Here is a 27,714-nt window from a genome sequence, read left to right as displayed (position 1 = left end):
CCTCAAAAAACTTTATTTTCCAATGAAGAAAGAAAGACATTTACATCTTGGATGGCATTGGGGTGAGTAAATTATCAGGAAATTTTCATTTTGAGGTGAACTAATCCTTTAATAGTATATTGCTTGTATGTTTCGAAGACACTCAATACATTTGTAATGTACTTGTAACACAAATAAAGTACACTTTAATATCACTATAAGCATGTAATTAGTCCCTACACAGGTATATACTTAAAGTATACTAAGTATACTTAAAGTTATTCCAATTTAGTACACTAAATACACTTAAAGTTATGCTTTACTACAATTTAATTACTATTAAAATATACTTGTGAAAGTGAAAGTGAAGTGAAAGTGAAAGTCTCAAAGCTAAAGACTTACCTTTCAATAAAGCATAAAAATAAACCAGCGATCTTCATTTTGTTGTTTATGTGAGTCAAACACGATTTAATAAAGACTTCTTGCGTTCTTGAATTTGTTAGCTTTCAGCGCTCTGTTTAGCAACAGGTCTACGATCTGACTGCGACACAGTTTTCTTACTATTATTATTTTTTATATCTAACCGACTGAACAACAATTAAGATACTTTATACTAAGTAAGAATCATTAGTTGATTATATTCTCTTTGGGAATCATGTTGACGCCCTGAATCCAGTAGTTCCGCCTTTCGAGTAAAGTAAGACAGTTAAATGATCGGGAGTTGAATTTCCTCCCGTGGGATTTACCAGCTTTCAATCTCATCCACCTAATGGACATGATGAATTGAAATATACTGTAAGGGAAAACCAATGTTTTAATGATTAAATAGCCTAATAATATGATGACTATATTTTTGGTAAGTTTATAATGTAATTTTAATTTTAATGTAACATTTCTCATAAAGTAATAATTGTTATTACATTATGAGCATTTTATTACAATAAATACTTATTACATTATGTGCAGTTATTACATAATGATTGCTACAATGTGCAAACCAACGAAATGTAAAATAAGAAACTGTGTAACTGACAAAGAAATATAAAAATGGATGGAAATTAAATGAAATATTGATGAAAATTCTAGTTGTGTCCACCAATCGCAGCACAGCTTCAACTGAATCACAACAGGGGGCGTGGCCTTCTGGAGAAACAAATTATAAATTAAATTAAGATTTTCAACAAGTTGACTTTAGTCTTTCATGAATTTAAAAATATCTAATTTTATGCTTCACACAAGAAATAAAAATAAAAAAACAGTTTTAAAAACATGAGAAGCTCATTCATCATGTCTGCCATCTTAAGTAATAAGTCTCAATAAAATCCACACATTAGTGAATGAATGTGAATAATATCATCAGCACTGCCATACCTGCACATGTGGCCGAGTTGAGTTGAGTGTGGTTGTGAAGTGATGAACTGACCGTCCAGTGCTGTAATGATAAAGAAAGAAGTGAATGCATCAGTCTGATCTACAACAGAAGACAGAGATCAGGTCAGTAAATACACACATATATCATCAGCGCTGTCGTACCTGCACATGTGTGACAGAGTGTATTGATGTCCAGATGTGTGGTCTGGTTGCTGATGGGATTGTTCAGCACACAGTTGTAGGTGTTTTTATCCTGATATTCCACCTCCAGAGGTAGAGAGAGACTGATGCTGAGATCAGACACACTGATGCTGGACAATACACTGATTCCTTTGTACCAGGAGAGAGTCGCATGCCTCACATTCAACACTGATGAACACACCAATGAACATGATGATGATGATGATGATGAAGAACAGTGTGAAGAATCTCTGATGATGATGACAGGAACAGGCAGACGAGCTGGAAAACATGAGAGTTTCATGCCAAATTTAAACCAGAACAGATTTCACACAGAAGGAAACTGCAGCCTTTAGCTTTAAAGCCCTTGACGTTACTGTGTACTTGACCGTATGCTGAGACGATCCTTGGTATCTGTTTCGTGTGGGTTGTTGTATTGTATATGTGTACAGGGATTGGCTGCCGTCGGAGGAGCCTGATTGGCAGATCTATTGAGGCGCTAACGAAGTGTCACGGGACGAAGAAATCAAAAACGGCAGGCAGAGATGAGGGATCCAAATGCAGGGAGATTTTAATGAAAATAAACAATCGTAACATAATTCAGGAACAAAATAACACTGAGAAAAACAAAGAAAACACGGGGAACTGGAGATACCTGCATGACATCAAACAACGACCGACAGAGAACCAGAGAAAACAAGGCCTATTTAAACAAAGGTAAACAAGCTTAACAAGGGGAAATGACACACCTGTAACAGACTAATGAAAATTGAAAAAAAAAACTACAAAACTACAACCTGGCTACAGGAAACAGGACACAGGGAAGAACACAGAAACTAGACACAGAGAAACTACAACATAAAAGTCCCACAGAGCATAAGACACAGAAGCAGATCTGACATTACCCCCTCTCAAAGGAGCGGCTTCCAGACACAACCTCGGAGGGAGGTGAAGTGGCGGAGGAACAGGGGGAGGGATGGCGGGTCAGGAACGCAGAGTGGAAGCAGGATGGGGACTGGGGCGGGTTGAGGGACCAAGGCGGAGATGGCAGCTTGGGGGAACAGGGCGGAGCCGACTGTGTAGGCGGCCAGGGCGGAAATGTCTGTCCATCGGGTGGCCAGAGTGGAGACGACAGTCCATCTGGCGGCCAGGGCGGAGACTTTCCCTCGGGCGGCCAGGGTGAAAACCTTCCCTCGGGCGGCCAGGTCGGATCAGGTGGTCCATCGGGCGGCCAAGGTGGAGACGACCCCTCGGGCGGCCACGGCAGAGACTTTCCCTCGGGCTGCCAGGGCGGAGACCTTCCCTTGGGTGGCCAGGTCGGATCAGGTGGTCCATCGGGCAGCCAAGGTGGAGACTTTCCCTCGGGCGGCCAGGGCGGATCAGTTGGTCCATCGGGCGGCCACGGCGGAGACAACCCCTCGGGCAGCCACGGCGGAGACGACCCCTCGGACGGCCACGGCACAGTAACCGACACCGGCTCAGGAACAGGAACAGACACCGGCTCAGGAAAAGGAACAGACACCGGCTCAGGAAAAGGAACAGACTCCGGCTTAGGAAAAGGAACACACTCCGGCTCAGGAAAAGGAACAGACACCGGCTCATGAACAGGAACAGACACCAGCTCAGGAACAGCCACAGACTCTGCGGCGGCCATCTTGTCCAGAGACACAGGCTCGGCGGCAGCCATCTTGTCCGGAGACACTGGATCGGCAGACATGACGTGAACAGTCTCTGGATCGGCAGACGTGACACGAAGCGTCTCTGGATCGGCACAGGTGACGTGAAGCGTCTCTGGATCGGCAGACGTGACCAGTCTCTGGATCGGCAGACGTGACGTGAACAGTCTCTGGATTGGCAGACGTGACACGAAGCGTCTCTGGATCGGCAGACGTGACGTGAAGCGTCTCTGGATCGGCAGACGTGACATGAACGGTCTCGGGATCGGCAGACGTGACATGAACAGTCTCTGGATCGGCAGACGTGACGTGAACAGTCTCTGGATCGGCAGACGTGACGTGAACAGTCTCTGGATCGGCAGACGTGACGTGAACAGTCTCTGGATCGGCAGACGTGACGTGAACAGTCTCTGGATCGGCAGACGTGACGTGAACAGTCTCTAGTAGGACAGTCTCGACATGACGAGACCCTGGAAGGGTGGTCCTGATGGAACGAAAACCTGGAGCTGGCTTGTAGGCTGAAACAGGCTCTGGGAAGGCCTCCTGGCCAGCGTGGGACTCAGGGAAGGCCTCCGGGCCAGCAGCGGACTCATAAGTGGCGGCAGCCATTTTGATTGAGGGCTCAGGCGTGGCGGCCATCCTGGCTTAAACGCTCAGGCGTGGCGGCCATCCTGGCTGAAACCCCCAGACTTGACCCCACCGCAGAGAAGCCAGCTGCTCGCACCGAACAAAGCGGCGTGTCTTCCAGACTCGACCCCAGTCTCAAATATCTATGGACCGCCCCAATGTCTTTATCGGCAACGATCATGGCTACTGGGAACTCTGACTTGGCGGCCATGACAGCTGGAAGCTCTGGCCTGGCTGCCATGATGGGACAAGATTTTGGTCTGAGAGCTACTGTGGGAGTGCCACATTCCTCCTCTGCAACTCCCACAGTAAGTGCAGAGCCGCTCAACTGCAGTGCAAGATAGATGTAATACTCAAGTGTCCAGTTAAGGTCCCAAAATGGCATGAGTGAGCAGAGCGATTTAGACAGCCCTCCCCAAAAGAATATCATCAGGCATTCCTTGCTCATGTTGCTCAAATTAGCCAACTCAATAAAATCCAGAGCATATTCCTCAATACAACGATCTCCTTGATGGAGACGCGTAATTCTCCCTGCTGGATCCATTTTCTGGTCGGCCGTTCTGTCACGGGACGAAGAAATCAAAAATGGCAGGCAGAGATGAGGGATCCAAATGCAGAGAGATTTTAATGAAAATAAACAATCGTAACATAAGTCAGGAACAAAATAACACTGAGAAAAACAAAGAAAACACGGGGAACTGGAGATACATACCTGAATGACATCAAACAACGACCGACAGAGAACCAGAGAAAACAAGGCCTATTTAAACGGAGAGGTAAACGAGCTTAACAAGGGGAAATGACACACCTGTAACAGACTAATGAAAATGGAAAAAAAAACTACAAAACTACAACCTGGCTACAGGAAACAGGACACAGGGAAGAACACAGAAACTAGACACAGAGAAACTACAACATAAAAGTCCCACAGAGCATAAGACACAGAAGCAGATCTGACACGAAGATGAGGAGCTCATTCTGGCGTGAGGAGCTCCGGATTCCAGATCCCAAAACCTGCTGTTGATCATGTTCATTTGTTTGTGATGATTTAATTAGTTTCTTTCTTATGTTGTAGGAGCGTAGGGGTGTCCTGACATTTATTTTGACTTTGTTTGTGATTTGTTTATTTATAGGGAGTTAGGGAAGTTTCTTTGCAATTTTGATTAGGTAATTTATACATGTTTTATTTATAAGTCTATTTAGTTTATTATTTTGGCCTTGGGGCGTCCTGAAGCCATTGCTCCTTAATTTAATTACTTTTTCCACCTTAAATAAACTATAGTTTCTGTTGAGTAGTTGTGCGTCCCTAAGCTTCAAGGTGCAAAGCATGTGCCACACCCCTCTTAGCTTGTTAATTTTCCTATTAACTTCTAGCTCCACCCACCTGATCTCAAGCCAATTAGGACACTATCAGGCTTTATAAATTGCACCTGTGCCCACAGCACCTTCATTCTGGTGCACATGGATGCACTGTGCAGAGGACGGAGTTCTTTCTCCTTTGTTTTTTTCCTGCGTGTGCGTATTTGACCATGTAAGTGCTTTTGTTTGACACTTAACTATTATTCTGTATTTCTTAAGTTTGTCCTAAATGTGTTTATTTTGCTGTATTTCCTGCTTAGGCATGTTCTTTAGTTATTTAGATATGTATTTGAGATTATAGTATGAGTAGATGGCCTCATGTATTGTTTCAATTACTTTATTTCCGTGAATTCAATGTTATGTTTATTGTAAACTAAAACATTGTATTTCTGTTCTTTGTAGAAACCACACGCACACACACATACACCTCTACATACACACACATATCCAATACCTGATTTGGAAGGAAAATAAAGACCTTAACACCAGAGAGACTAGACTGGATCTGTTCTTACTGACAGCCCCATTGGCTTCAAGCTAGCTACCTAAGCATCCTCTTACTCCTTTTCTGTTTCTGTGGAACTTAGTATTGTGTCTTTGGTGATCTGTCGGCTGGGGTTTCCTTTTTACCAACTGTAAAAGTTCACGTCAAGCTCGTCCTTATTGCACGTAACACGTAATGCCAGTTGTGCATGTTACTAATACTCCATATACTGATCAACAACCTGATGCGCTTGCACACCATTTCCCAAATGTGTTTGCTTCTAGTGCGGTTACGACACGCACTCAGGCGAAAAGTCTCGCTAAGGAGAATAAAGTGAATTTGGGTGAGTCTATTTTTTTTTCAGAGATGTTTAAGAAAAATAAATTTTCTGAAAATTCGGATGTTAACCCTATCCAAAAGTGTGTTTGTCCAGATCCTGACATATTTTTGCCTATTTCGTGCGATGTTCTTATTGAGGCTCAGAAAAGTGATCTTACGTTAGAGAAGTGTCGTCTCAGTGCTGACAGTGAAATATCACCGTCGCATAGCCATCTGTTCTATTGGAACAACACTGTGTTAATTCGTAAATGGAATGCTCGATTATCGACTGATGAAAATTCAGATGATTGGAATGTGGTCCATCAGATTGTGGTACCCTCGAAATTTCGGCAGCATATTTTGAGTCTGGCACATAATCATCCTTGGTCAGGGCACCTTGGTATAAACAAAACGTACAATCGGGTGCTCCAACACTTCTTTTGGCCTGGGTTGAAAGCTGATGTGTCTCGATATTGTAAAACTTGCCATACATGTTAGGTAGTAGGAAAGCCCAATCAGATTGTGCCACCTGCTCCACTTCGTCCTATTCCGGCTGTAGGTGAACCTTTTGAACGTGTCCTTGTAGATTGTGTTGGTCCACTTCCACGAACTAAATCTGGTTTTCAGTATATTCTAACAATTATGTGCGCTGTCACCCGATTCCCGGAAGCAATACCGTTACGGAATATAACTGCCAGATCAGTCACCAAAGCTCTAACAATTTTGTTTACAACATTCGGATTGCCGAAAACTGTTCAAACGGATCAAGGTACTAATTTCTTGTCTAAATTATTCCGAAATGTGTTGAAAGCTTTGAGAGTGTCACGTTACATCCAGTGCCTATCATCCAGAGTCGCAGGGGGCTCTGGAGTGGTGGCATCAGACACTGAAATCTAGTTTGCGAAAATATTTCCTGGAGGCGGGGAATGAGTGGGATGGATGATGGAGTCCCTTTGGTTTTATTTGCTCTGTGTGAAGCGCGACAAGAGTCACTTGGTTTTAGTCCGTCTGAGTTGGTCTTTGGACATGATGTACGGGGTCCTTTAAAAGTGCTGAAAGACGAATTTTTTGCTACAGGGAATTTTTTGCTCGACTGAGAAACGTAATGTGCTCGATTTTGTTTCTCGTACTCGTGAACGATTGCGAAATGCTTGTGCTGTTGCAAGAGAAGCTCTTTCTCTCTCGCAAAAGAAAATGAAGCGTTGTTTTGACAAGCGTGCGGTTGTGCGGAGTTTTACGCCTGGAGAAAGCGTATTAGTGTTGCTTCCTTCACCTGGTTCTGCACGATTTGCAGGTCCTTATGTGATTAAGAGTAAGCTGAGTGACACTGATTATATAGTCAATACTCCGGAACGACGACGAAAGACACATTTGTGTCATGTAAATATGCTGAAACCATATGTAGCCCGAACTGAGAAAACTGATGAGGTGAGTTTGTCTAAGTGTGAGATGCCGACGGTGTCAAACATGGAACGAGTGTCTTTGCTGTCCCATTCTATGGATGCTGAGGATGTAGATGATGGGTTGAAAATGTCCACGGAAATGTTAAATGGTGGTCATTTAAAGAATTCAGAGGTTTTAAGAGTTTTATCATCTCAATTGTCTTATTTATCTAGCGACCAGCGTCAGGATGTGATTGACTTGATAGACAGTTATCCTAACCTGTTTGGTGATGTGATATTGAGGTGGGTGATGCAGTCCCAATAAAACAGCATGCGTATCGCTGTCCAGCAGGTAAGAGGGAGATCATGAAATGTGAAGTGAATTATCTGGTCCAGAATGGTTCTGCCAAAAAGAGTAGTAGCCCGTGGAGTTCACCGTGCATTTTGGTACCTAAAGCTGATGGTTCATTACGTTTTTGTACTGATTTTCGCAAGGTGAATTCTGTGACCGTACCAGATGCATTTCCTTTGCCTCGCATAGAGGATTGTATCGATAATCTTGGTACTGCTCGGTACATTACGAAATTAGACCATTTAAAAGGGTATTGGCAGGTGCCATTGACTGAACGTGCTTCTGACATTTCCGCCTTTGTGACTCCCGATTCTTTCTTTCAGTATACGCGGATGGCGTTCGGACTACGAAATGCACCGGCAACCTTTCAAAGATTAATGTCTACGGTTTTGGGTGTTCCAAATTGTAATATTTATCTTTATGACATAGTTATTTATTCTTCTACGTGGAATGAGCACATTTCTTCCTTGCACAATGTTTTTAGTCAATTGACAGCTGCCTCCTTAACGTTAAATTTGATGAAATGTGATTTTGCAAAAGCCTTTGTCACATATTTAGGAAAATGTGTTAGAAACGGTCAAGTACGTCCGGTAGATGCAAAAGTGACCGCTATTCTTGAATATCCTGTACCCACTACGAGGCGAGAGTTGCGTCGATTTTTAGGGATGGCTTGCTATTACAGGTGTTTCTGTAAAAATTTCTCGACCATGGTCACTCCCTTGACAAAGATGTGCAGTCCTAAAGTTGTTTTTAATTGGACTGATGAATGTCAAAGTGCTTTTCTTTGTGCAAAGTCTCTCTTTTGCAGTGCCCCGGTGTTGTCTGCTCCTGACCTGGCTTGTCCGTTCAAGCTCGAGGTAGACGCCAGCGCGACCGGAGTTGGAGCTGTCCTGCTTCAGAGTGGTGCTCATGGCATATCCCATCCAGTGTCCTATTTTTCATCTAAATTCAATTGTCACCAGTTGAATTATTCTACTATCAAGAAAGAGACTCTGGCTATGTTGCTTGCTTTAATTGCAGCACTTCGATGTGTATGTTGGATACAGCTCTACTCCCGTCATCGCCTACACCAGGGATGGGCAACTTCGGTCCTGGAGGGCCACTGTCCAACAGAGTTTAGCTTCAACCCTAATCAAACACACCTGAACAAGCTAATCAAGGTCCTCAGGATTACTAGACAATAACAGGCAGCTGCTTTTTTCAGGGTTGGAGCTAACTCTGTAGGACAGTGGCCCTCCAGGACCGAAGTTGCCCATCCCTGGTCTACACGGATCACAATCCAAATCCAAACAAAATGTACAATCACAACCAACGTTTGATGCGTTGGGCGCTAATGGCTCAATGTTTTCATCTTGAGATTCATCACAAGAAAGGGAGTGAAAATGTCGTGGCAGATGCCCTTTCCCGGGGCTAGGTAAATGTGTAATTTTATTTATATATTTTTTTTTTTCGTTATGACTTTGTGTAATTCCTGTTTGCTATTACTGTAAGCTTCACTCAGAACCTGTCTCTTTTCTAAAAAGGAGACTGGTTCTTCTTTTAATTGGGGGAGTGTTACGGCCTGGGCTTTGAGTTCTTCTCCTGATGTACAACATCCTGACTCTGTTTTTTTGTTTCTGTGTCTGAGTTTGATTGCTAGGTCCGCCCCGTGCACCTGCGCGTTGTTGTACACCTGCATCTCATTGTACGCATTGGTGATTGACGCTATTAAAGACGCTGAAGCGGAGCATGCATGATAAGGGAGAGGAGATTCACCAGCAAACAGCTTAATTGTTTTTCTTTCTGTTTTGATTAATTTTCTAATTGTAATTTTTGGTTTATTCGTTACCTTTATATTTTTGAAGTGTCTTGTTGTTCGTTTGTTTATCATAGTTTGGTCATTATTTTAGAAATATCTTTGTTTTCATTTCGTTATGATACGTGTTTCATAATTTCATTTGTTTAAATAAATGTTCTAGCATTTCATTTAGGTCTCACGTGTCCTTTGTTATGCAACCCTTTTCTCTGCTAGTTCTAAAGAGGGGTGCATAACACCACCTCTGATGAATTAAATGTGTGCTGCCATTCTGCAGATTTTGTTGCTTAAAGTGCCCTATTATGCTATTTTAAAGGTTCCTAATTTTGTTTTGGAGTCTCTGACTTAGATTTACATGCATCCATTGTCAAAACCACTTTAATTTTCTCATAATATACATTGAACATCACCTCATTTCTCAAAGAGGCTGAAAGATCCTGAGCTCAACAAGGGGAATAGACACACGAGAACAGCCACTGAGTCTCAAGTGAAGGCATTTGTCTTCAGCTGATTTCTTAAAGTTGTGATGGTCTCACTCTCAGCAGATCGGGTGAAGATTGTCAACTAAACATTCGTTTCACATACATTTTGTTTTATCACACTGAGTAGATTGGGTTTAATTGTCATCCATATGTTATCCATATGAACACCACACATGACATGTTTACATGCATCCTTATATATTGCTGACTGTAATATCAAATTTATAATGAATGTACTTTTCAGACTATAAAGGTAAGAATGAAATCGTCTCTTGACCTCGCTGTGTTTCCATGAGTGCCCAAAACATGTGAATATGAAGCACGTGATTGGTTGTCGTTTGCTGAGTATCTAGCCGTAACATCCTAACACCACACACTGCACACGTTTGGACCCGGGTTAACAGCGGCTCTTTCATAACCCCGGGTACAATGCAGTGCTAAACCTGGGGTTTAGACCTGGGTTAGCCTGGGTTAAGTGCAGCGTGAAAAATACTAACGTGGAGGCAGTAGAGAACCAGTATTTGTTGCAAAAACTTTTCCGTCTTCAGTACATCGTTGTCATGTAAACGTACACTCAGTATGCAAAAATAAAAAGCTTTTGCGTGGAGAGGTTTCATCATATCTGCATCTGGCCATTGCTTGCATGACAAATTATTCATGACACTACAGAAGTAAGAGGCTTTTCTCATGGTCAGTTTTCAATGTCTTTGGATTAATATAATATAATTTTTAATAATAATAAATACATTTACAGTATTAGGGATAATAATGACAAAAAAATGCCTAATATATAACAGTGTGAGCTGTAATTCTCTACTCACCGTAGACAGTAACAGTGAATCTGTATGTGGTCTCTGTGCTGCTGCTGATCTTCACTTCATATTCTCCAGATTCTTCAGTTCTGGTATTCATGATGGTCAGAGATCCAGTCTGATGATCCAGCTTCAGTCTGTCTCTGAATCTCCCATCAGGACCATCAGATGTGGAGAACATTTCTATGTCTTTATTGATTCTAGCTATTTGAGTCTTTTGAGGTCCAAACCTCCATGTTATCAGATCATCTCTCTGTATTTCAGTAACACCAGATTCTAGAGTGACTGAATCTCCCTCCGTCACTGAAACGATCTTCACTGCATCTGAATCAACAAACACTCCTGAAGAACACACATAGGAACAGTTTATCAGTCGCACAAGTTAATAATCTTCATTTATTAATGATGCAACTGAAGTTCATTAGAGCTCCACACAAATAACACACAACTGTTGAAACAACATAAACTTACCAAACAGACAGCAACAGCACAAACAGAAAAAAGCAAATGTGTGAAACATTTTCTTCAATAGTTCAGAAGTCTGATAAAGTATCAGTCAAGTCTGAGAACTTGTGAGCGTCTGCAGTGAAGATGTGAATAGAACAAGTGTGAACTATTTGCTAACTTCCTCCAGACTGAATTAGGCCACGCCCCCTTTCTCCAAACACACGCCCTCTCTCCAAACCCTGGGCCCGTTCAAAGAGCGCGCTCAGTTTTTCTCCTCAGCAGAGCAAGAACTAATAGTCGAAGTTATATTAGGAATTTTAATGTTTAATCAAAACGCCAGGGAACACCTCAAAGTCAGCAAAAGCCAGGAGCGAGGGCTGGCAAAAAGTAGCAGACAATTTAAATCCGTTAGAAGTGGCCATGTTAGATGTTTTTATCACTTATTAGCCTATATTTTTGTATTTTAATAATTGCATAATTACTTTGTTCATTGTAATGTCAGAGTCACCACACTAGAACATGGGAACTAATAAAAGTGAAGTACAAAAATATTCTACATAATGGTAATTTTTAGTTATATTATAGTCTCTTTTATAAAAGGCACTGTTAAATAAATGGTTGTCTGTTTATAAAAGCAACCAAGAAAAAGGCTGAGAAAAAAAAGAAAAGATCTTAGTAGCCTACACTGTAAAATAACTTTTGCTGCATTAAATTAAGGCCGTATAGTCATTTCAACTGTTAAATCTTGAGTAACGATGAATTGCTTTGACTTGTGAAAGTGAAAACTGATAAACTTATGTTAATGTAAAAATATTTTGCCATGAGTTATTGATCACATTTTTCCCGAGTGTAGTTCATTGTAATGACATTGTGTTTTCCTCTTTTGTGCACTTTTACATAATACACCAACACTTGTATCTGTTCCCAAGAAAGTGTTGGCTGAAATATGTGCAGTAAGTGGACATTTTCTAACTTTCCAAAGGAAAGAAAGTATAAGACTTTGTAATGTCTATTTGTTTCCATTGCACTGGACAGTGAATAAACCCTCTCAGATAACTGTCATATGGAGGAACTAGCCTACCTGCAAGTGCATAAATAACTTTACTTAATTTATACTTGTATGATTTATGTCTGCAATATAAGTTGCAGGATTCCACATCTACAGAAAGGCCTACAGAAGAGTCTGCACACACAGAGGAGACATAGGCCTACAGGTGGGCAGTGTATAGCCAACTTTTCCTTTTTATTTGTTGCATGAGGCATGTGTCTAATATCTCTTGTTGCAGGCACTTGACCACTGGCTTTTCTTTACAAAGAACAATTGAAATAAAACTCAAGGAACTAAGCATATTTGTCTTTTATTAAACATTTAATGAAAAGTGTTTTTTTGGCAATGTTGTGTAATATGGCACATGCAACAATGTCACAGGCCCTGTCAGGTGTGCAACCCTCAGACTTTTCAGACACTGAAATCTTCCCTTTAGTTAGCTGAAGTTCATTTCATTGTGTGCCCTTGTCCTGGCTAGAGCTGCATTGTAACTGGTTTGGGTCAGGGAATGGGTCATAAAACACCTGTCTGCAGGAACATGTCATAATCACCTATGAAAAAATGCAGTTCTGTTAGGATCAGTATAAGTGTATGTAATACAGTGAGCTTGATATTTAATTGTGGAACTTTCCTTACCACTTTCAATTAATGTGCATAAATGTGAATCTCTGAAAATTCTTAAGTCATGCACAGATCCTGGCCATTTTGCTTTCACATTTGAGGCTATAAAGCGCTTTGGTGGCCATAGGTCTGTGAAAGCGCTATATAAATATCCATTACCAGTCCATTTACCATTTTACCATTTACAGTCGTGTTACACTATTCATCGTTGGTACAGTCGTGTTAGACTATTCATCGTTGGTACAGTCGTGTTACACTATTCATCGGTGGTACAGTCGTGTTACACTCTTCATCACTGGTACAGTCGTGCTACACTATTCATCGCTGGTACAGTCGTGTTACACTATTCATCGCTGGTACAGTCGTGTTACACTATTCATCGCTGGTACAGTCGTGTTACACTATTCATCGCTGGTACAGTCGTGTTACACTATTCATCGCTGGTACAGTCCTGCTACACTATTCATTGTTGGTACAGTCCTGCTACACTATTCATTGTTGGTACAGTCGTGTTACACTATTCATCGCTGGTACAGTCGTGTTACACTATTCATCGCTGGTACAGTCCTGCTACACTATTCATCGCTGGTACAGTCCTGCTACACTATTCATTGTTGGTACAGTCGTGTTACACTATTCATCGCTGGTACAGTCGTGTTACACTATTCATCGCTGGTACAGTCCTGCTACACTATTCATTGTTGGTACAGTCCTGCTACACTATTCATTGTTGGTACAGTCCTGCTACACTATTCATTGTTGGTACAGTCGTGTTACACTATTCATCGCTGGTACAGTCCTGCTACACTATTCATTGTTGGTACAGTCCTGCTACACTATTCATTGTTGGTACAGTCCTGCTACACTATTCATTGTTGGTACAGTCGTGTTACACTATTCATCGCTGGTACAGTCCTGCTACACTATTCATTGTTGGTACAGTCCTGCTACACTATTCATTGTTGGTACAGTCCTGCTACACTATTCATTGTTGGTACAGTCGTGTTACACTATTCATCACTGGTACAGTCCTGCTACACTATTCATCGCTGGTACAGTCGTGTTACACTATTCATCGCTGGTACAGTCCTGCTACACTATTCATCGCTGGTACAGTTGTGTTACACTATTCATCGCTGGTACAGTCGTGTTACACTATTCATCGCTGGTACAGTCGTGTTACACTATTCATCACTGGTACAGTCCTGCTACACTATTCATCGCTGGTACAGTCGTGTTACACTCTTCATCACTGGTACAGTCCTGCTACACTATTCATCGCTGGTACAGTCGTGTTACACTATTCATCGCTGGTACAGTCGTGTTACACTATTCATCGCTGGTACAGTCGTGTTACACTATTCATTGTTGGTACAGTCCTGCTACACTATTCATTGTTGGTACAGTCCTGCTACACTATTCATTGTTGGTACAGTCCTGCTACACTATTCATTGTTGGTACAGTCGTGTTACACTATTCATCGCTGGTACAGTCGTGTTACACTATTCATCGCTGGTACAGTCGTGTTACACTATTCATCGCTGGTACAGTCCTGCTACACTATTCATCGTTGGTACAGTCCTGCTACACTATTCATTGTTGGTACAGTCGTGTTACACTATTCATCACTGGTACAGTCCTGCTACACTATTCATCGCTGGTACAGTCGTGTTACACTATTCATCGCTGGTACAGTCCTGCTACACTATTCATCGCTGGTACAGTCGTGTTACACTATTCATCGCTGGTACAGTCGTGTTACACTATTCATCGCTGGTACAGTCGTGTTACACTATTCATCACTGGTACAGTCCTGCTACACTATTCATCGCTGGTACAGTCGTGTTACACTCTTCATCACTGGTACAGTCCTGCTACACTATTCATCGCTGGTACAGTCGTGTTACACTATTCATCGCTGGTACAGTCGTGTTACACTATTCATTGTTGGTACAGTCCTGCTACACTATTCATTGTTGGTACAGTCCTGCTACACTATTCATTGTTGGTACAGTCCTGCTACACTATTCATTGTTGGTACAGTCGTGTTACACTATTCATCGCTGGTACAGTCGTGTTACACTATTCATCGCTGGTACAGTCGTGTTACACTATTCATCGCTGGTACAGTCCTGCTACACTATTCATTGTTGGTACAGTCCTGCTACACTATTCATTGTTGGTACAGTCGTGTTACACTATTCATCGCTGGTACAGTCCTGCTACACTATTCATCGCTGGTACAGTCGTGTTAGACTATTCATCGCTGGTACAGTCGTGTTACACTCTTCATCACTGGTACAGTCGTGCTACACTATTCATCGCTGGTACAGTCGTGTTACACTATTCATCGCTGGTACAGTCGTGTTACACTATTCATCGCTGGTACAGTCGTGTTACACTATTCATCGCTGGTACAGTCGTGTTACACTATTCATCGCTGGTACAGTCCTGCTACACTATTCATTGTTGGTACAGTCCTGCTACACTATTCATTGTTGGTACAGTCCTGCTACACTATTCATTGTTGGTACAGTCGTGTTACACTATTCATCGCTGGTACAGTCCTGCTACACTATTCATTGTTGGTACAGTCCTGCTACACTATTCATTGTTGGTACAGTCGTGTTACACTCTTCATCACTGGTACAGTCCTGCTACACTATTCATCGCTGGTACAGTCCTGCTACACTATTCATTGTTGGTACAGTCCTGCTACACTATTCATTGTTGGTACAGTCGTGTTACACTATTCATCACTGGTACAGTCCTGCTACACTATTCATTGTTGGTACAGTCGTGTTAGACTATTCATCGTTGGTACAGTCGTGTTACACTATTCATCGCTGGTACAGTCGTGTTAGACTATTCATCGCTGGTACAGTCGTGTTACACTACTCATCGCTGGTACAGTCGTGTTACACTCTTCATCGCTGGTACAGTCGTGTTACACTATTCATCGCTGGTACAGTCGTGTTACACTATTCATTGTTGGTACAGTCCTGCTACACTATTCATTGTTGGTACAGTCCTGCTACACTATTCATTGTTGGTACAGTCGTGTTACACTACTCATCGCTGGTACAGTCGTGTTATACTCTTCATCGCTGGTACAGTCGTGTTACACTATTCATCGCTGGTACAGTCGTGTTACACTATTCATCGCTGGTACAGTCCTGCTACACTATTCATTGTTGGTACAGTCCTGCTACACTATTCATTGTTGGTACAGTCCTGCTACACTATTCATTGTTGGTACAGTCGTGTTAGACTATTCATCGTTGGTACAGTCGTGTTACACTATTCATCGCTGGTACAGTCGTGTTACACTATTCATCGCTGGTACAGTCGTGTTACACTATTCATTGTTGGTACAGTCCTGCTACACTATTCATTGTTGGTACAGTCCTGCTACACTATTCATTGTTGGTACAGTCGTGTTACACTATTCATCGCTGGTACAGTCGTGTTACACTATTCATCGCTGGTACAGTCGTGTTACACTATTCATCGCTGGTACAGTCCTGCTACACTATTCATTGTTGGTACAGTCCTGCTACACTATTCATTGTTGGTACAGTCGTGTTACACTATTCATCACTGGTACAGTCCTGCTACACTATTCATCGCTGGTACAGTCGTGTTACACTATTCATCGCTGGTACAGTCCTGCTACACTATTCATCGCTGGTACAGTCGTGTTACACTATTCATCGCTGGTACAGTCGTGTTACACTATTCATCGCTGGTACAGTCGTGTTACACTATTCATCACTGGTACAGTCCTGCTACACTATTCATCGCTGGTACAGTCGTGTTACACTCTTCATCACTGGTACAGTCCTGCTACACTATTCATCGCTGGTACAGTCGTGTTACACTATTCATCGCTGGTACAGTCGTGTTACACTATTCATCGCTGGTACAGTCGTGTTACACTATTCATTGTTGGTACAGTCCTGCTACACTATTCATTGTTGGTACAGTCCTGCTACACTATTCATTGTTGGTACAGTCCTGCTACACTATTCATTGTTGGTACAGTCGTGTTACACTATTCATCGCTGGTACAGTCGTGTTACACTATTCATCGCTGGTACAGTCGTGTTACACTATTCATCGCTGGTACAGTCCTGCTACACTATTCATTGTTGGTACAGTCCTGCTACACTATTCATTGTTGGTACAGTCGTGTTACACTATTCATCGCTGGTACAGTCCTGCTACACTATTCATCGCTGGTACAGTCGTGTTAGACTATTCATCGCTGGTACAGTCGTGTTACACTCTTCATCACTGGTACAGTCGTGCTACACTATTCATCGCTGGTACAGTCGTGTTAGACTATTCATCGCTGGTACAGTCGTGTTACACTCTTCATCACTGGTACAGTCGTGCTACACTATTCATCGCTGGTACAGTCGTGTTACACAATTCATCGCTGGTACAGTCGTGTTACACTATTCATTGTTGGTACAGTCCTGCTACACTATTCATTGTTGGTACAGTCCTGCTACACTATTCATTGTTGGTACAGTCGTGTTACACTATTCATCGCTGGTACAGTCCTGCTACACTATTCATTGTTGGTACAGTCCTGCTACACTATTCATTGTTGGTACAGTCGTGTTACACTCTTCATCACTGGTACAGTCCTGCTACACTATTCATCGCTGGTACAGTCCTGCTACACTATTCATTGTTGGTACAGTCCTGCTACACTATTCATTGTTGGTACAGTCGTGTTACACTATTCATCACTGGTACAGTCCTGCTACACTATTCATTGTTGGTACAGTCGTGTTAGACTATTCATCGTTGGTACAGTCGTGTTACACTATTCATCGCTGGTACAGTCGTGTTAGACTATTCATCGCTGGTACAGTCGTGTTACACTACTCATCGCTGGTACAGTCGTGTTACACTCTTCATCGCTGGTACAGTCGTGTTACACTATTCATCGCTGGTACAGTCGTGTTACACTATTCATCGCTGGTACAGTCCTGCTACACTATTCATTGTTGGTACAGTCCTGCTACACTATTCATTGTTGGTACAGTCCTGCTACACTATTCATTGTTGGTACAGTCGTGTTAGACTATTCATCGTTGGTACAGTCGTGTTACACTATTCATCGCTGGTACAGTCGTGTTACACTCTTCATCACTGGTACAGTCGTGTTACACTATTCATCGCTGGTACAGTCGTGTTACACTATTCATCGCTGGTACAGTCGTGTTAGACTATTCATCGCTGGTACAGTCGTGTTACACTATTCATCGCTGGCACAGTCGTGTTACACTATTCATCGCTGGTACAGTCCTGCTACACTATTCATTGTTGGTACAGTCCTGCTACACTATTCATCGCTGGTACAGTCGTGTTAGACTATTCATCGCTGGTACAGTCGTGTTACACTCTTCATCACTGGTACAGTCGTGTTACACTATTCATCGCTGGTACAGTCGTGTTACACTATTCATCGCTGGTACAGTCCTGCTACACTATTCATTGTTGGTACAGTCCTGCTACACTATTCATTGTTGGTACAGTCGTGTTACACTATTCATCGCTGGTACAGTCCTGCTACACTATTCATTGTTGGTACAGTCCTGCTACACTATTCATTGTTGGTACAGTCCTGCTACACTATTCATTGTTGGTACAGTCCTGCTACACTATTCATTGTTGGTACAGTCCTGCTACACTATTCATTGTTGGTACAGTCGTGTTACACTCTTCATCACTGGTACAGTCCTGCTACACTATTCATTGTTGGTACAGTCCTGCTACACTATTCATTGTTGGTACAGTCCTGCTACACTATTCATTGTTGGTACAGTCATGTTACACTATTCATCGCTGGTACAGTCCTGCTACACTATTCATTGTTGGTACAGTCGTGTTAGACTATTCATCGTTGGTACAGTCGTGTTACACTATTCATCGCTGGTACAGTCGTGTTAGACTATTCATCGCTGGTACAGTCGTGTTACACTATTCATCGCTGGTACAGTCGTGTTACACTCTTTATCGCTGGTACAGTCGTGTTACACTATTCATCGCTGGTACAGTCCTGCTACACTATTCATTGTTGGTACAGTCGTGTTAGACTATTCATCGTTGGTACAGTCGTGTTACACTATTCATCGCTGGTACAGTCGTGTTAGACTATTCATCGTTGGTACAGTCCTGCTACACTATTCATCGCTGGTACAGTCGTGTTACACTCTTCATCACTGATACAGTCGTGTTACACTCTTCATCGTTGGTACAGTCCTGCTACACTATTCATCGTTGGTACAGTCGTGTTAGACTATTCATCGCTGGTACAGTCGTGTTACACTATTCATCGTTGGTACAGTCGTGTTACACTATTCATCGGTGGTACAGTCGTGTTACACTATTCATCGGTGGTACAGTCGTGTTAGACTATTCATCGGTGGTACAGTCGTGTTACACTATTCATCGCTGGTACAGTCGTGTTACACTCTTCATCACTGGTACAGTCGTGTTACACTCTTCATCGTTGGTACAGTCCTGCTACACTATTCATCGGTGGTACAGTCGTGTTACACTATTCATCGGTGGTACAGTCGTGTTAGACTATTCATCGCTGGTACAGTCCTGCTACACTATTCATCGGTGGTACAGTCGTGTTAGACTATTCATCGCTGGTACAGTCCTGCTACACTATTCATCGGTGGTACAGTCCTGCTACACTATTCATCGGTGGTACAGTCGTGTTAGACTATTCATCGCTGGTACAGTCCTGCTACACTATTCATCGGTGGTACAGTCGTGTTAGACTATTCATCGCTGGTACAGTCCTGCTACACTATTCATCGGTGGTACAGTCGTGTTAGACTATTCATCGCTGGTACAGTCCTGCTACACTATTCATCGTTGGTACAGTCCTGCTACACTATTCATCGTTGGTACAGTCGTGTTAGACTATTCATCGTTGGTACAGTCCTGCTACACTATTCATCGTTGGTACAGTCGTGTTACACTCTTCATCACTGGTACAGTCGTGTTACACTATTCATCGTTGGTACAGTCGTGTTACACTATTCATCGTTGGTACAGTCGTGTTACACTATTCATCGGTGGTACAGTCGTGTTACACTATTCATCGTTGGTACAGTCGTGTTACACTATTCATCGGTGGTACAGTCGTGTTACACTATTCAACGGTGGTACAGTCGTGTTACACTATTCATCGCTGGTACAGTCGTGTTACACTCTTCATCACTGGTACAGTCGTGTTACACTCTTCATCGTTGGTACAGTCCTGCTACACTATTCATCGGTGGTACAGTCGTGTTAGACTATTCATCGCTGGTACAGTCCTGCTACACTATTCATCGTTGGTACAGTCGTGTTACACTATTCATCGGTGGTACAGTCGTGTTACACTATTCATCACTGGTACAGTCCTGCTACACTATTCATCGCTGGTACAGTCGTGTTACACTCTTCATCACTGGTACAGTCGTGTTACACTCTTCATCGTTGGTACAGTCCTGCTACACTATTCATCGTTGGTACAGTCGTGTTAGACTATTCATCGCTGGTACAGTCGTGTTACACTATTCATTGGTGGTACAGTCGTATTACACTCTTCATCACTGGTACAGTCCTGCTACACTATTCATCGCTGGTACAGTCGTGTTACACTATTCATCGCTGGTACAGTCGTGTTACACTATTCATCGCTGGTACAGTCCTGCTACACTATAGGGGATGAAAAAAGTTTGCTACTGGAAAAGCATCACTGTTTTGTTGTTGTTGTTGTTGTTGTTTTTAAAAAGGCATTATGCTAGATTTTTTTAATTACTTTAAGTTAGAAACTCCCTAAATTTGGATGACAGTATTACATTTACAATGCTTTTATTTGGAAAATTATTCACTTGTTTTTTTTCCTTGACATTGACAGACCAACAAGAAATGTTCTTTATAAAAAAGATACATGGAACTATGTGTGATAATAAGAATAGAGCTGGAAATAACTTCTACTGAAACTTGCTTATCTGCAAGGTCATAGCATTAATATGCAAATCATGGAAATATATAGAGATGCATATGCAGCTGAACATCAATCTTATATTTAATGGGGTGGTATAATGCCCTTTTCACAAGATGTCAAATAAATCTCTGATGTCCCCAGAGTGTGTGTGTGTGTGTGTGTGTGTGTGTGTGTGTGTGTGTGTGTGTGTGTGTGTGTGTGTGTGTGTGTGTGTGTGTGTGTGTGTGAGTGTGTGTGAAGTTTTAGCTTAAAATCCCCCAAAAATATTTTTATATAGCATGTTAAAGTTGTCACTTTTTGAGGGTGAGCAAAAATGCACCGTTTTGTGTCTGGCCCTTTAAATGCAAATGAGCTGCTGCTCCCGGCACAGAGGGCAGGGTTTCAAGAGCTCGTGTGTTAGCAGCTCCGATTACCTCATGCAGACACACACTAAAATGTCAGAAACTGTTCTGCCTTTTATATTTAAACAGAGTCAGACAAAGATGGAGAGACTCAAGAAGAAGTGACAACACGTAGAATGCAACAGGACGTCTCTGAATGGTTAGTTGATGAATTTATGTTGCTGATGTGGAGTTAACTATCTTCAATTAGCATATTCTGTCATGAAAATCTATACATCGCTCGTATAGGAACTGTTGTGAGATGCACACAGAGTGACCATGAAAAGACGGATGCTACAGTTGGAGCTGACTCACAAATTTGCTCGACTATAACAACTTCCTCTTCTCAACATGAACTGCGTGTTCTGGGGGCGGGGTTTATGTAAATTTTAGGGTTGGTGATGTCACTAACCCGTGGGGAATGTTGTGTAGTCCATACCAGCCGTTTGTTGTAGTCCTTAAAAAATGATTTCTTTAAAAGCAAATATCTCCCTTTGCTTTGAACTTTGAGCGTTGTAACTTTGCAGATGTTGTTTATGCTCAAACAGCAACATTACACACTAACTAAAGTTAGAAAAGTGAAATCATAATCAACCACCCCTTTAACATAGTAATATAGTATATTACCATCTCACATACAGTGTTTTATTTGTCAAACATTAGCATTCACTGATTCTGTACTTTTTCAAAGTAAAACTGTTTCTCAAACAGATTAAATTGTGGAAGTCTGTTCAGCCCCACGTGATTCACAGAAACACACACTCACACTATTCACTCCTCAAGACATGCAAACACAAAAGCACATTAACCACAAATGTCCAGTGATAAAACACATTCTCATGCACACACTCTCTAACCAACAGATGAAACTACATTCATATTCCATATCTGAAAATGAGGCAGTTAGAAATGAAGAATTCCAAGACGATTATAGTGCCTTTTTGTCTCCGTCTTTATTAGGCGTAATAAAACAAGAGGAAGACCAGCACCGGGAAGCTAGAAGAATAGCTCAGCTCCCGAAACTCTGAATATGAAATATAAAGTAAGAATATACAGGGAGTATCCCGTTATTCAACCAATAAGATCATACATGACATCATAGTATCATAATGTTGTATAACATATCTATAAATGGTAAATATCCGGTAAAATTTCCTTCTGTGCCTTGCGGTCCAAAAGGCTTGCACAATGCATAAAGAACAGAACTCTCTCTCTTCTTCAGAATCTTTGGGTCCTTCTTAATATAAAACAGATGTGCATTACATACGTGCAAAAGGATTGTGCAAGCAAAGATACTTTTTCTCTGGACAGAGCTGGAGATAAGAAAACTATACTTCTAACAGAGGCCTTCTGCAGTTTGAGCTGTAGAATACAATACTGTAAAATACATTAAAAATGTCATAAAATTAAATGTGCTGCCATTTTGCAGATTGTGTTGCTTAAAGTGCCCTATTATGCTTTAAAGGTTCCTCATTTTGTTTTGGAGTCTCTGACTCTCACTTTAATTTTCTCATAATATACATTGAACATCAGCTCATTTCTCAAAGAGGCTGAAAGATCCTGAGCTCAACAAGGGGAATAGACACACGAGAACAGCCACTGAGTCTCAAGTGAAGGCATTTGTCTTCAGCTGATTTCTTAAAGTTGTGATGGTCTCACTCTCAGCAGATCGGGTGAAGATTGTCAACTAAACATTCGTTTCACACATTTTATTTTATCACACTGGGTGGATTGGGTTTAATTGTCATGTTATCCATATGAACACTGCACATGATATGTTTACATGCATCCTCATGTATTGCTGACTGTAATATCAAATGAATAATGAATGTACTTTTCAGACTATAAAGGTAAGAATGAAATCGTCTCTTGACCTCGCTGTGTTTCCATGAGTGCCCAAAACATGTGAATATGAAGCACGTGATTGGCTGTCGTTTGCTGAGTATCTAGCCGTAACATCCTAACACCACACACTGCACACGTTTGGACCCGGGTTAACAGCGGCTCTTTCATAACCCCGGGTACAATGCAGTGCTAAACCTGGGGTTTAGACCTGGGTTAGCCTGGGTTAAGTGCAGCGTGAAAAATACTAACGTGGAGGCAGTAGAGAACCAGTATTTGTTGCAAAAACTTTTCTGTCTTTAGTACATCGTTGTCATGTAAACGTACACTCAGTATGCAAAAGTAAAAAGCTTTTGCGTGGAGAGGTTTCATCATATCTGCATCTGGACATTGCTTGCATGACATATTCTCATATTCATATGATAGGGACAACATTATCCATGACACTACAGAAGTTAGAGGCTTTTCTCATGGTCAGTTTTCAATGTCTTTGGATTAATATAATATAATTTATAATAATAAATACATTTACTGTATAAGGGATAATTATGACAAAAAATGCCTAATATATAACAGTGTGAGCTGTAATTCTCTACTCACCGTAGACAGTAACAGTGAATTTGTATATGGTCAATGTGCTGCTCATCATGGTCACTTCATATTCTCCAGATTCTTCTGTTCTGGTATTCATGATGGTCAGAGATCCAGTCTGATGATCCAGCTTCAGTCTGCCTCTGAATCTCCCATCAGGACCATCATATGTGGAGAACATTTCTATGTCTTTATTGATTCTAGCTATTTGAGTCTTTTGAGGTCCAAACCTCCATGTTATCAGATCATCTCTCTGTATTTCAGTAACACCAGATTCTAGAGTGACTGAATCTCCCTCCGTCACTGAAACGATCTTCACTGCATCTGAATCAACAAACACTCCTGAAGAACACACATAGGAACAGTTTATCAGTCGCACAAGTTAATAATCTTAATTTATTAATGATGCAACTGAAGTTCATTAGAGCTCCACACAAATAACACACAACTGTTAAAACAACATAAACTTACCAAACAGACAGCAACAGCACAAACAGAAAAAAACAAATGTGTGAAACATTTTCTTCAATAGTTCAGTGTCTGATATAGTATCAGTCAAGTCTGAGAACTTGTGAGCGTCTGCAGTGAAGATGTGAATAGAACAAGTGGGAACTATTTGCTAACTTCCTCCAGACTGAATTAGGCCACACCCCCTTTCTCCAAACACACGCCCTCTCTCCAAACCCTGTCTCAAATGTTGTGTTGTGTATGTCTGTGCATCATTTTTTTTTTTTAATGCTCAATAACATAAGACCAATTTCATGGAATTACATACAAATACATATACATATAATGAAACAAAGAAAAAAAAAATAATGATAACATCAGATAATATGAAGGATTTTAGTAACACATTGTGCACAAAAATAGGATCAGCGGATGATTCTCAACAGTGTTGTGGTTCTTCTAGGAACTGGTTTACAACTCTTTGTGATTTTTCTTTCTGGAGTCCTTATGGAGAAAATGAATGTGAAAAATTGTTCTGTCACTGTTTCACTCTTTTCCCTCAATGAACGTTTGTGTGATATGACCATTCTTTACACTGTCTGTGTGCAAATAAACTGTTTAAATGCTATTAATGGTCATTATTTGATCAAATGATACCCTATCATTCCCCCAGAACACTTGTGATATACAGCATGTGTCGCATGGGATCATTTTGTGATAACAAAAAGCTTGATACTGATCACTATTCACTGCCAGCATGGACGAGTGCGAGCGGGATATTTTTTTCAATAAAATATCTATTTTGTGGTCCATAAGAAAGAAGTGCACACAGCATTAGAAGAACACCAGGGTGAGTAATATATGACTTCATTTTCACTTCAGGGTGATTCAGGGTGATTGGACTTTTATTTCGGACAGAAGATGGCGCTCTATGCTGTGTGTGCACAATTTGTTTAAAGACGACAGATTTATTTCATTTTAATTTGAGATTTAGATCTGTCTGAGTGTATGCCTCTGTAGATCCTCTGCCCTGGGCATAAAGCCATGATGTCTATATATAATTCATAGATGTCAGTTGTCTATGTGTACAGCACTTTGGTCGGCCAGTGGTCGTTTTTAAATGTGCTCTGTATAAATAAACTGATCTGAACTCTATTCAGTAGATGCTATTCAGTTTCATCTTAAGATGCTTTATTGGCAAGACATTTTTAGATTTATATTACCAAAGCATTTGCAGCATTGCTGCGTACAAGTAAAACACTGCAAAAGTAAGAACCATAAAGACATAAAGAAAACTTTAACTGACAAAAATACAAAATAGACACCAGTAGAGAATAAAGTGGGGAAAATGAAGAAATTAATCTTTTTGTACACATCGTAGGCCTACACACTATTGAACATTTTTGAGTAATGAACCATTGGAAATTGTTGGTAAGCATCAGTGATTTGCAAATCTGCGCCAAAAATATATTTTTATGTGTGTGTAATAATAAACGCCATTAAACAGATCTGATTCACTCATAACGGCTGTTTATCAAAATGCATAAATCGAGTGTATTATTGGATGGTGAAGTCAATCTTGGGAAGGCTAATTCCTGGTAATGAACACTAGATGGCGCTCTAGTGCAGTAAAAGCTGTCTGGAACTCACTTTATGAATAATAGTGCAGCAGATTAGTAAAAAAAATCGTTCACTTTGGTATACAAGCATGAAATTTGGCACAGATACTCTCTAAGGGCCACTATTTTGGAAAAAGGCGTTGGCCACTCAAAAATTCAGGATGGCGACCATTTTCAAGATGGCCACCATTTCTGTCAAATAGTTATAATGTCTGCTTTGTCTGCCCTCCTCTCCTTTGAGCTGTCCGGCTTAGTTAAACTTGCCAGGGATATAAAATCCCCGCCGGCATAGCTCTCAGGTTCACTGGAGTACACAAGCCTCTCCACCACAGCAAGGTGCAGTCCACAGAGAGGAAGAGCCACTGTTAGAAAAAGGAAGTGGCCAGTAAAAATTCAGGATGGAAACCATTTTTCAAAATGGCTGCCATTCCCGTCCTATTTTCATTGCCAGTGTTCAAAATAGTGATACAGAAAATATGCCACAAATACTCTGTTAAGGCCACTTTTTGGAAAAATTGGATGGCCAATAAAAAAATCAAGATGGAGACCTTTTCCAAGATGGCCGTTATTTCGGTAGTATGTACACTGATGCACACATGCATGTTAGCAAAAATACTCTAACGGCCACACTTTTAGAAAAATGCAATCGCGAAAATTCAAGATTCATTTTTCAAGGTGGCTGTTGCTTTAATAGTGTACTCTGTTGGGACTGAGTTAAAAGTAAGGATTGAAAAAAAAACATAAGTTCTATTCATTTTTACAGCTCAAATGCCTTGTGGTTAGAGTGTCCAGCCTGAGATTGAGAGGTTGTGCCCTGCCGAGTCATAATAAAGACTGTTAAAAATGGCAGCCAATGCCTCCCTGCTTGGCAGTCAGCAAGTGTTGTATTGAGGGCAACATATCCAGGAAGGTGTACATATACATCACGGTCCAGAATCAGGAAACCGGCTCTCGGCCCACCGCAAGGCTACTTACTTTTTTATTCACATTTGCAATTGCAGTTCTGTGAAAGTGAAACCCAATCTAAAACATCTGCATCTTCCACGGCACTCTGATTTGCAGCCACACTTGGCTAGTTGTTCACAAGTTGTGCTTGATCGATCATCCAGCAGGACCACAAACTTCTCAAGGATCTCCAGGTCACTATCAGTCAGAACAGGAGGGTATTCGCTTAGTTTGCTGAAGATGAGAGAGGCCTCAGGGAAAATGTCCCAGGTTTGCTATAGGCAGTCTTTTTGCCTTTGTTGCGAAAGGCTGATACAATATCAACTTCCGCCTTTTGAGACATTAGTTAAATGATCGGAAGTTGAATTTCCTCCCGTGGGATTTACCAGCTTTCAATCTCATCCACCTCATGGAAAACGTTTTGACATGATGCATTGAGTTACAATGGGTCTTAAACCATAGATGTGTCTGCTATAACTGTTCCAGTGTTATTTATTTAGTGATTTTATCAGCAATAATAATAATGATAATAATAATTATTGCATGAATATTTAAATCTGGTGCATTTCGTAGGTAGTTTAAGAATAAGTCCAAAAATACACTGTAAGGGAAGACCAATGTTTTTATGATTAAAACGCCCCTTACAATTATGACAATATGACGATATTTTTGGTAAGTTTATAATGTAATACATTTCTCATAAAGCTAATAATTGTTATTACATTATGAGCTCAAGATTTTATTACATTTTGAGAAAATTATTACAATATGAGCATTTTATTACAATAATAATGTAATACTTATTACATTATGTGTACATTTTTACATTATGTGCAGTTATTACATTATGAATTGCTACAATGTGCAAACCAATGAAATGTAAAATAAGAAACTGTGTGACTGGCAAAGAAATATAAAATGGATGGA

At 41.2% G+C, this 27,714-nt stretch overlaps 1 protein-coding gene across 1 annotated transcript; it reads right to left on the bottom strand.

Moving 5' to 3' along the window:
• Positions 1-24,373, bottom strand: LOC311084217 (uncharacterized protein). Its single transcript, XM_084116132.1, has 6 exons — positions 24,248-24,373; positions 23,786-24,118; positions 10,827-11,159; positions 1,513-1,812; positions 1,351-1,411; positions 1-1,122 (listed from the first exon to the last, which is right to left on the bottom strand). The coding sequence occupies exons 1-6, from the start codon at positions 24,294-24,296 to the stop codon at positions 1,101-1,103; spliced, it is 1,098 nt and encodes a 365-aa protein (XP_083972258.1). The 5' UTR covers positions 24,297-24,373; the 3' UTR covers positions 1-1,100.
• Between the last annotated feature and the right edge of the window lie 3,341 nt (positions 24,374-27,714).

Source organism: Abramis brama, assembly GCF_963993115.1.
Source record: "Abramis brama genome assembly, chromosome: 6".
NCBI lineage: Eukaryota > Metazoa > Chordata > Actinopteri > Cypriniformes > Leuciscidae > Abramis > Abramis brama.
Note: the sequence above shows the minus strand (reverse complement) of the source record. Positions and strands in the feature narration are given on the sequence as shown.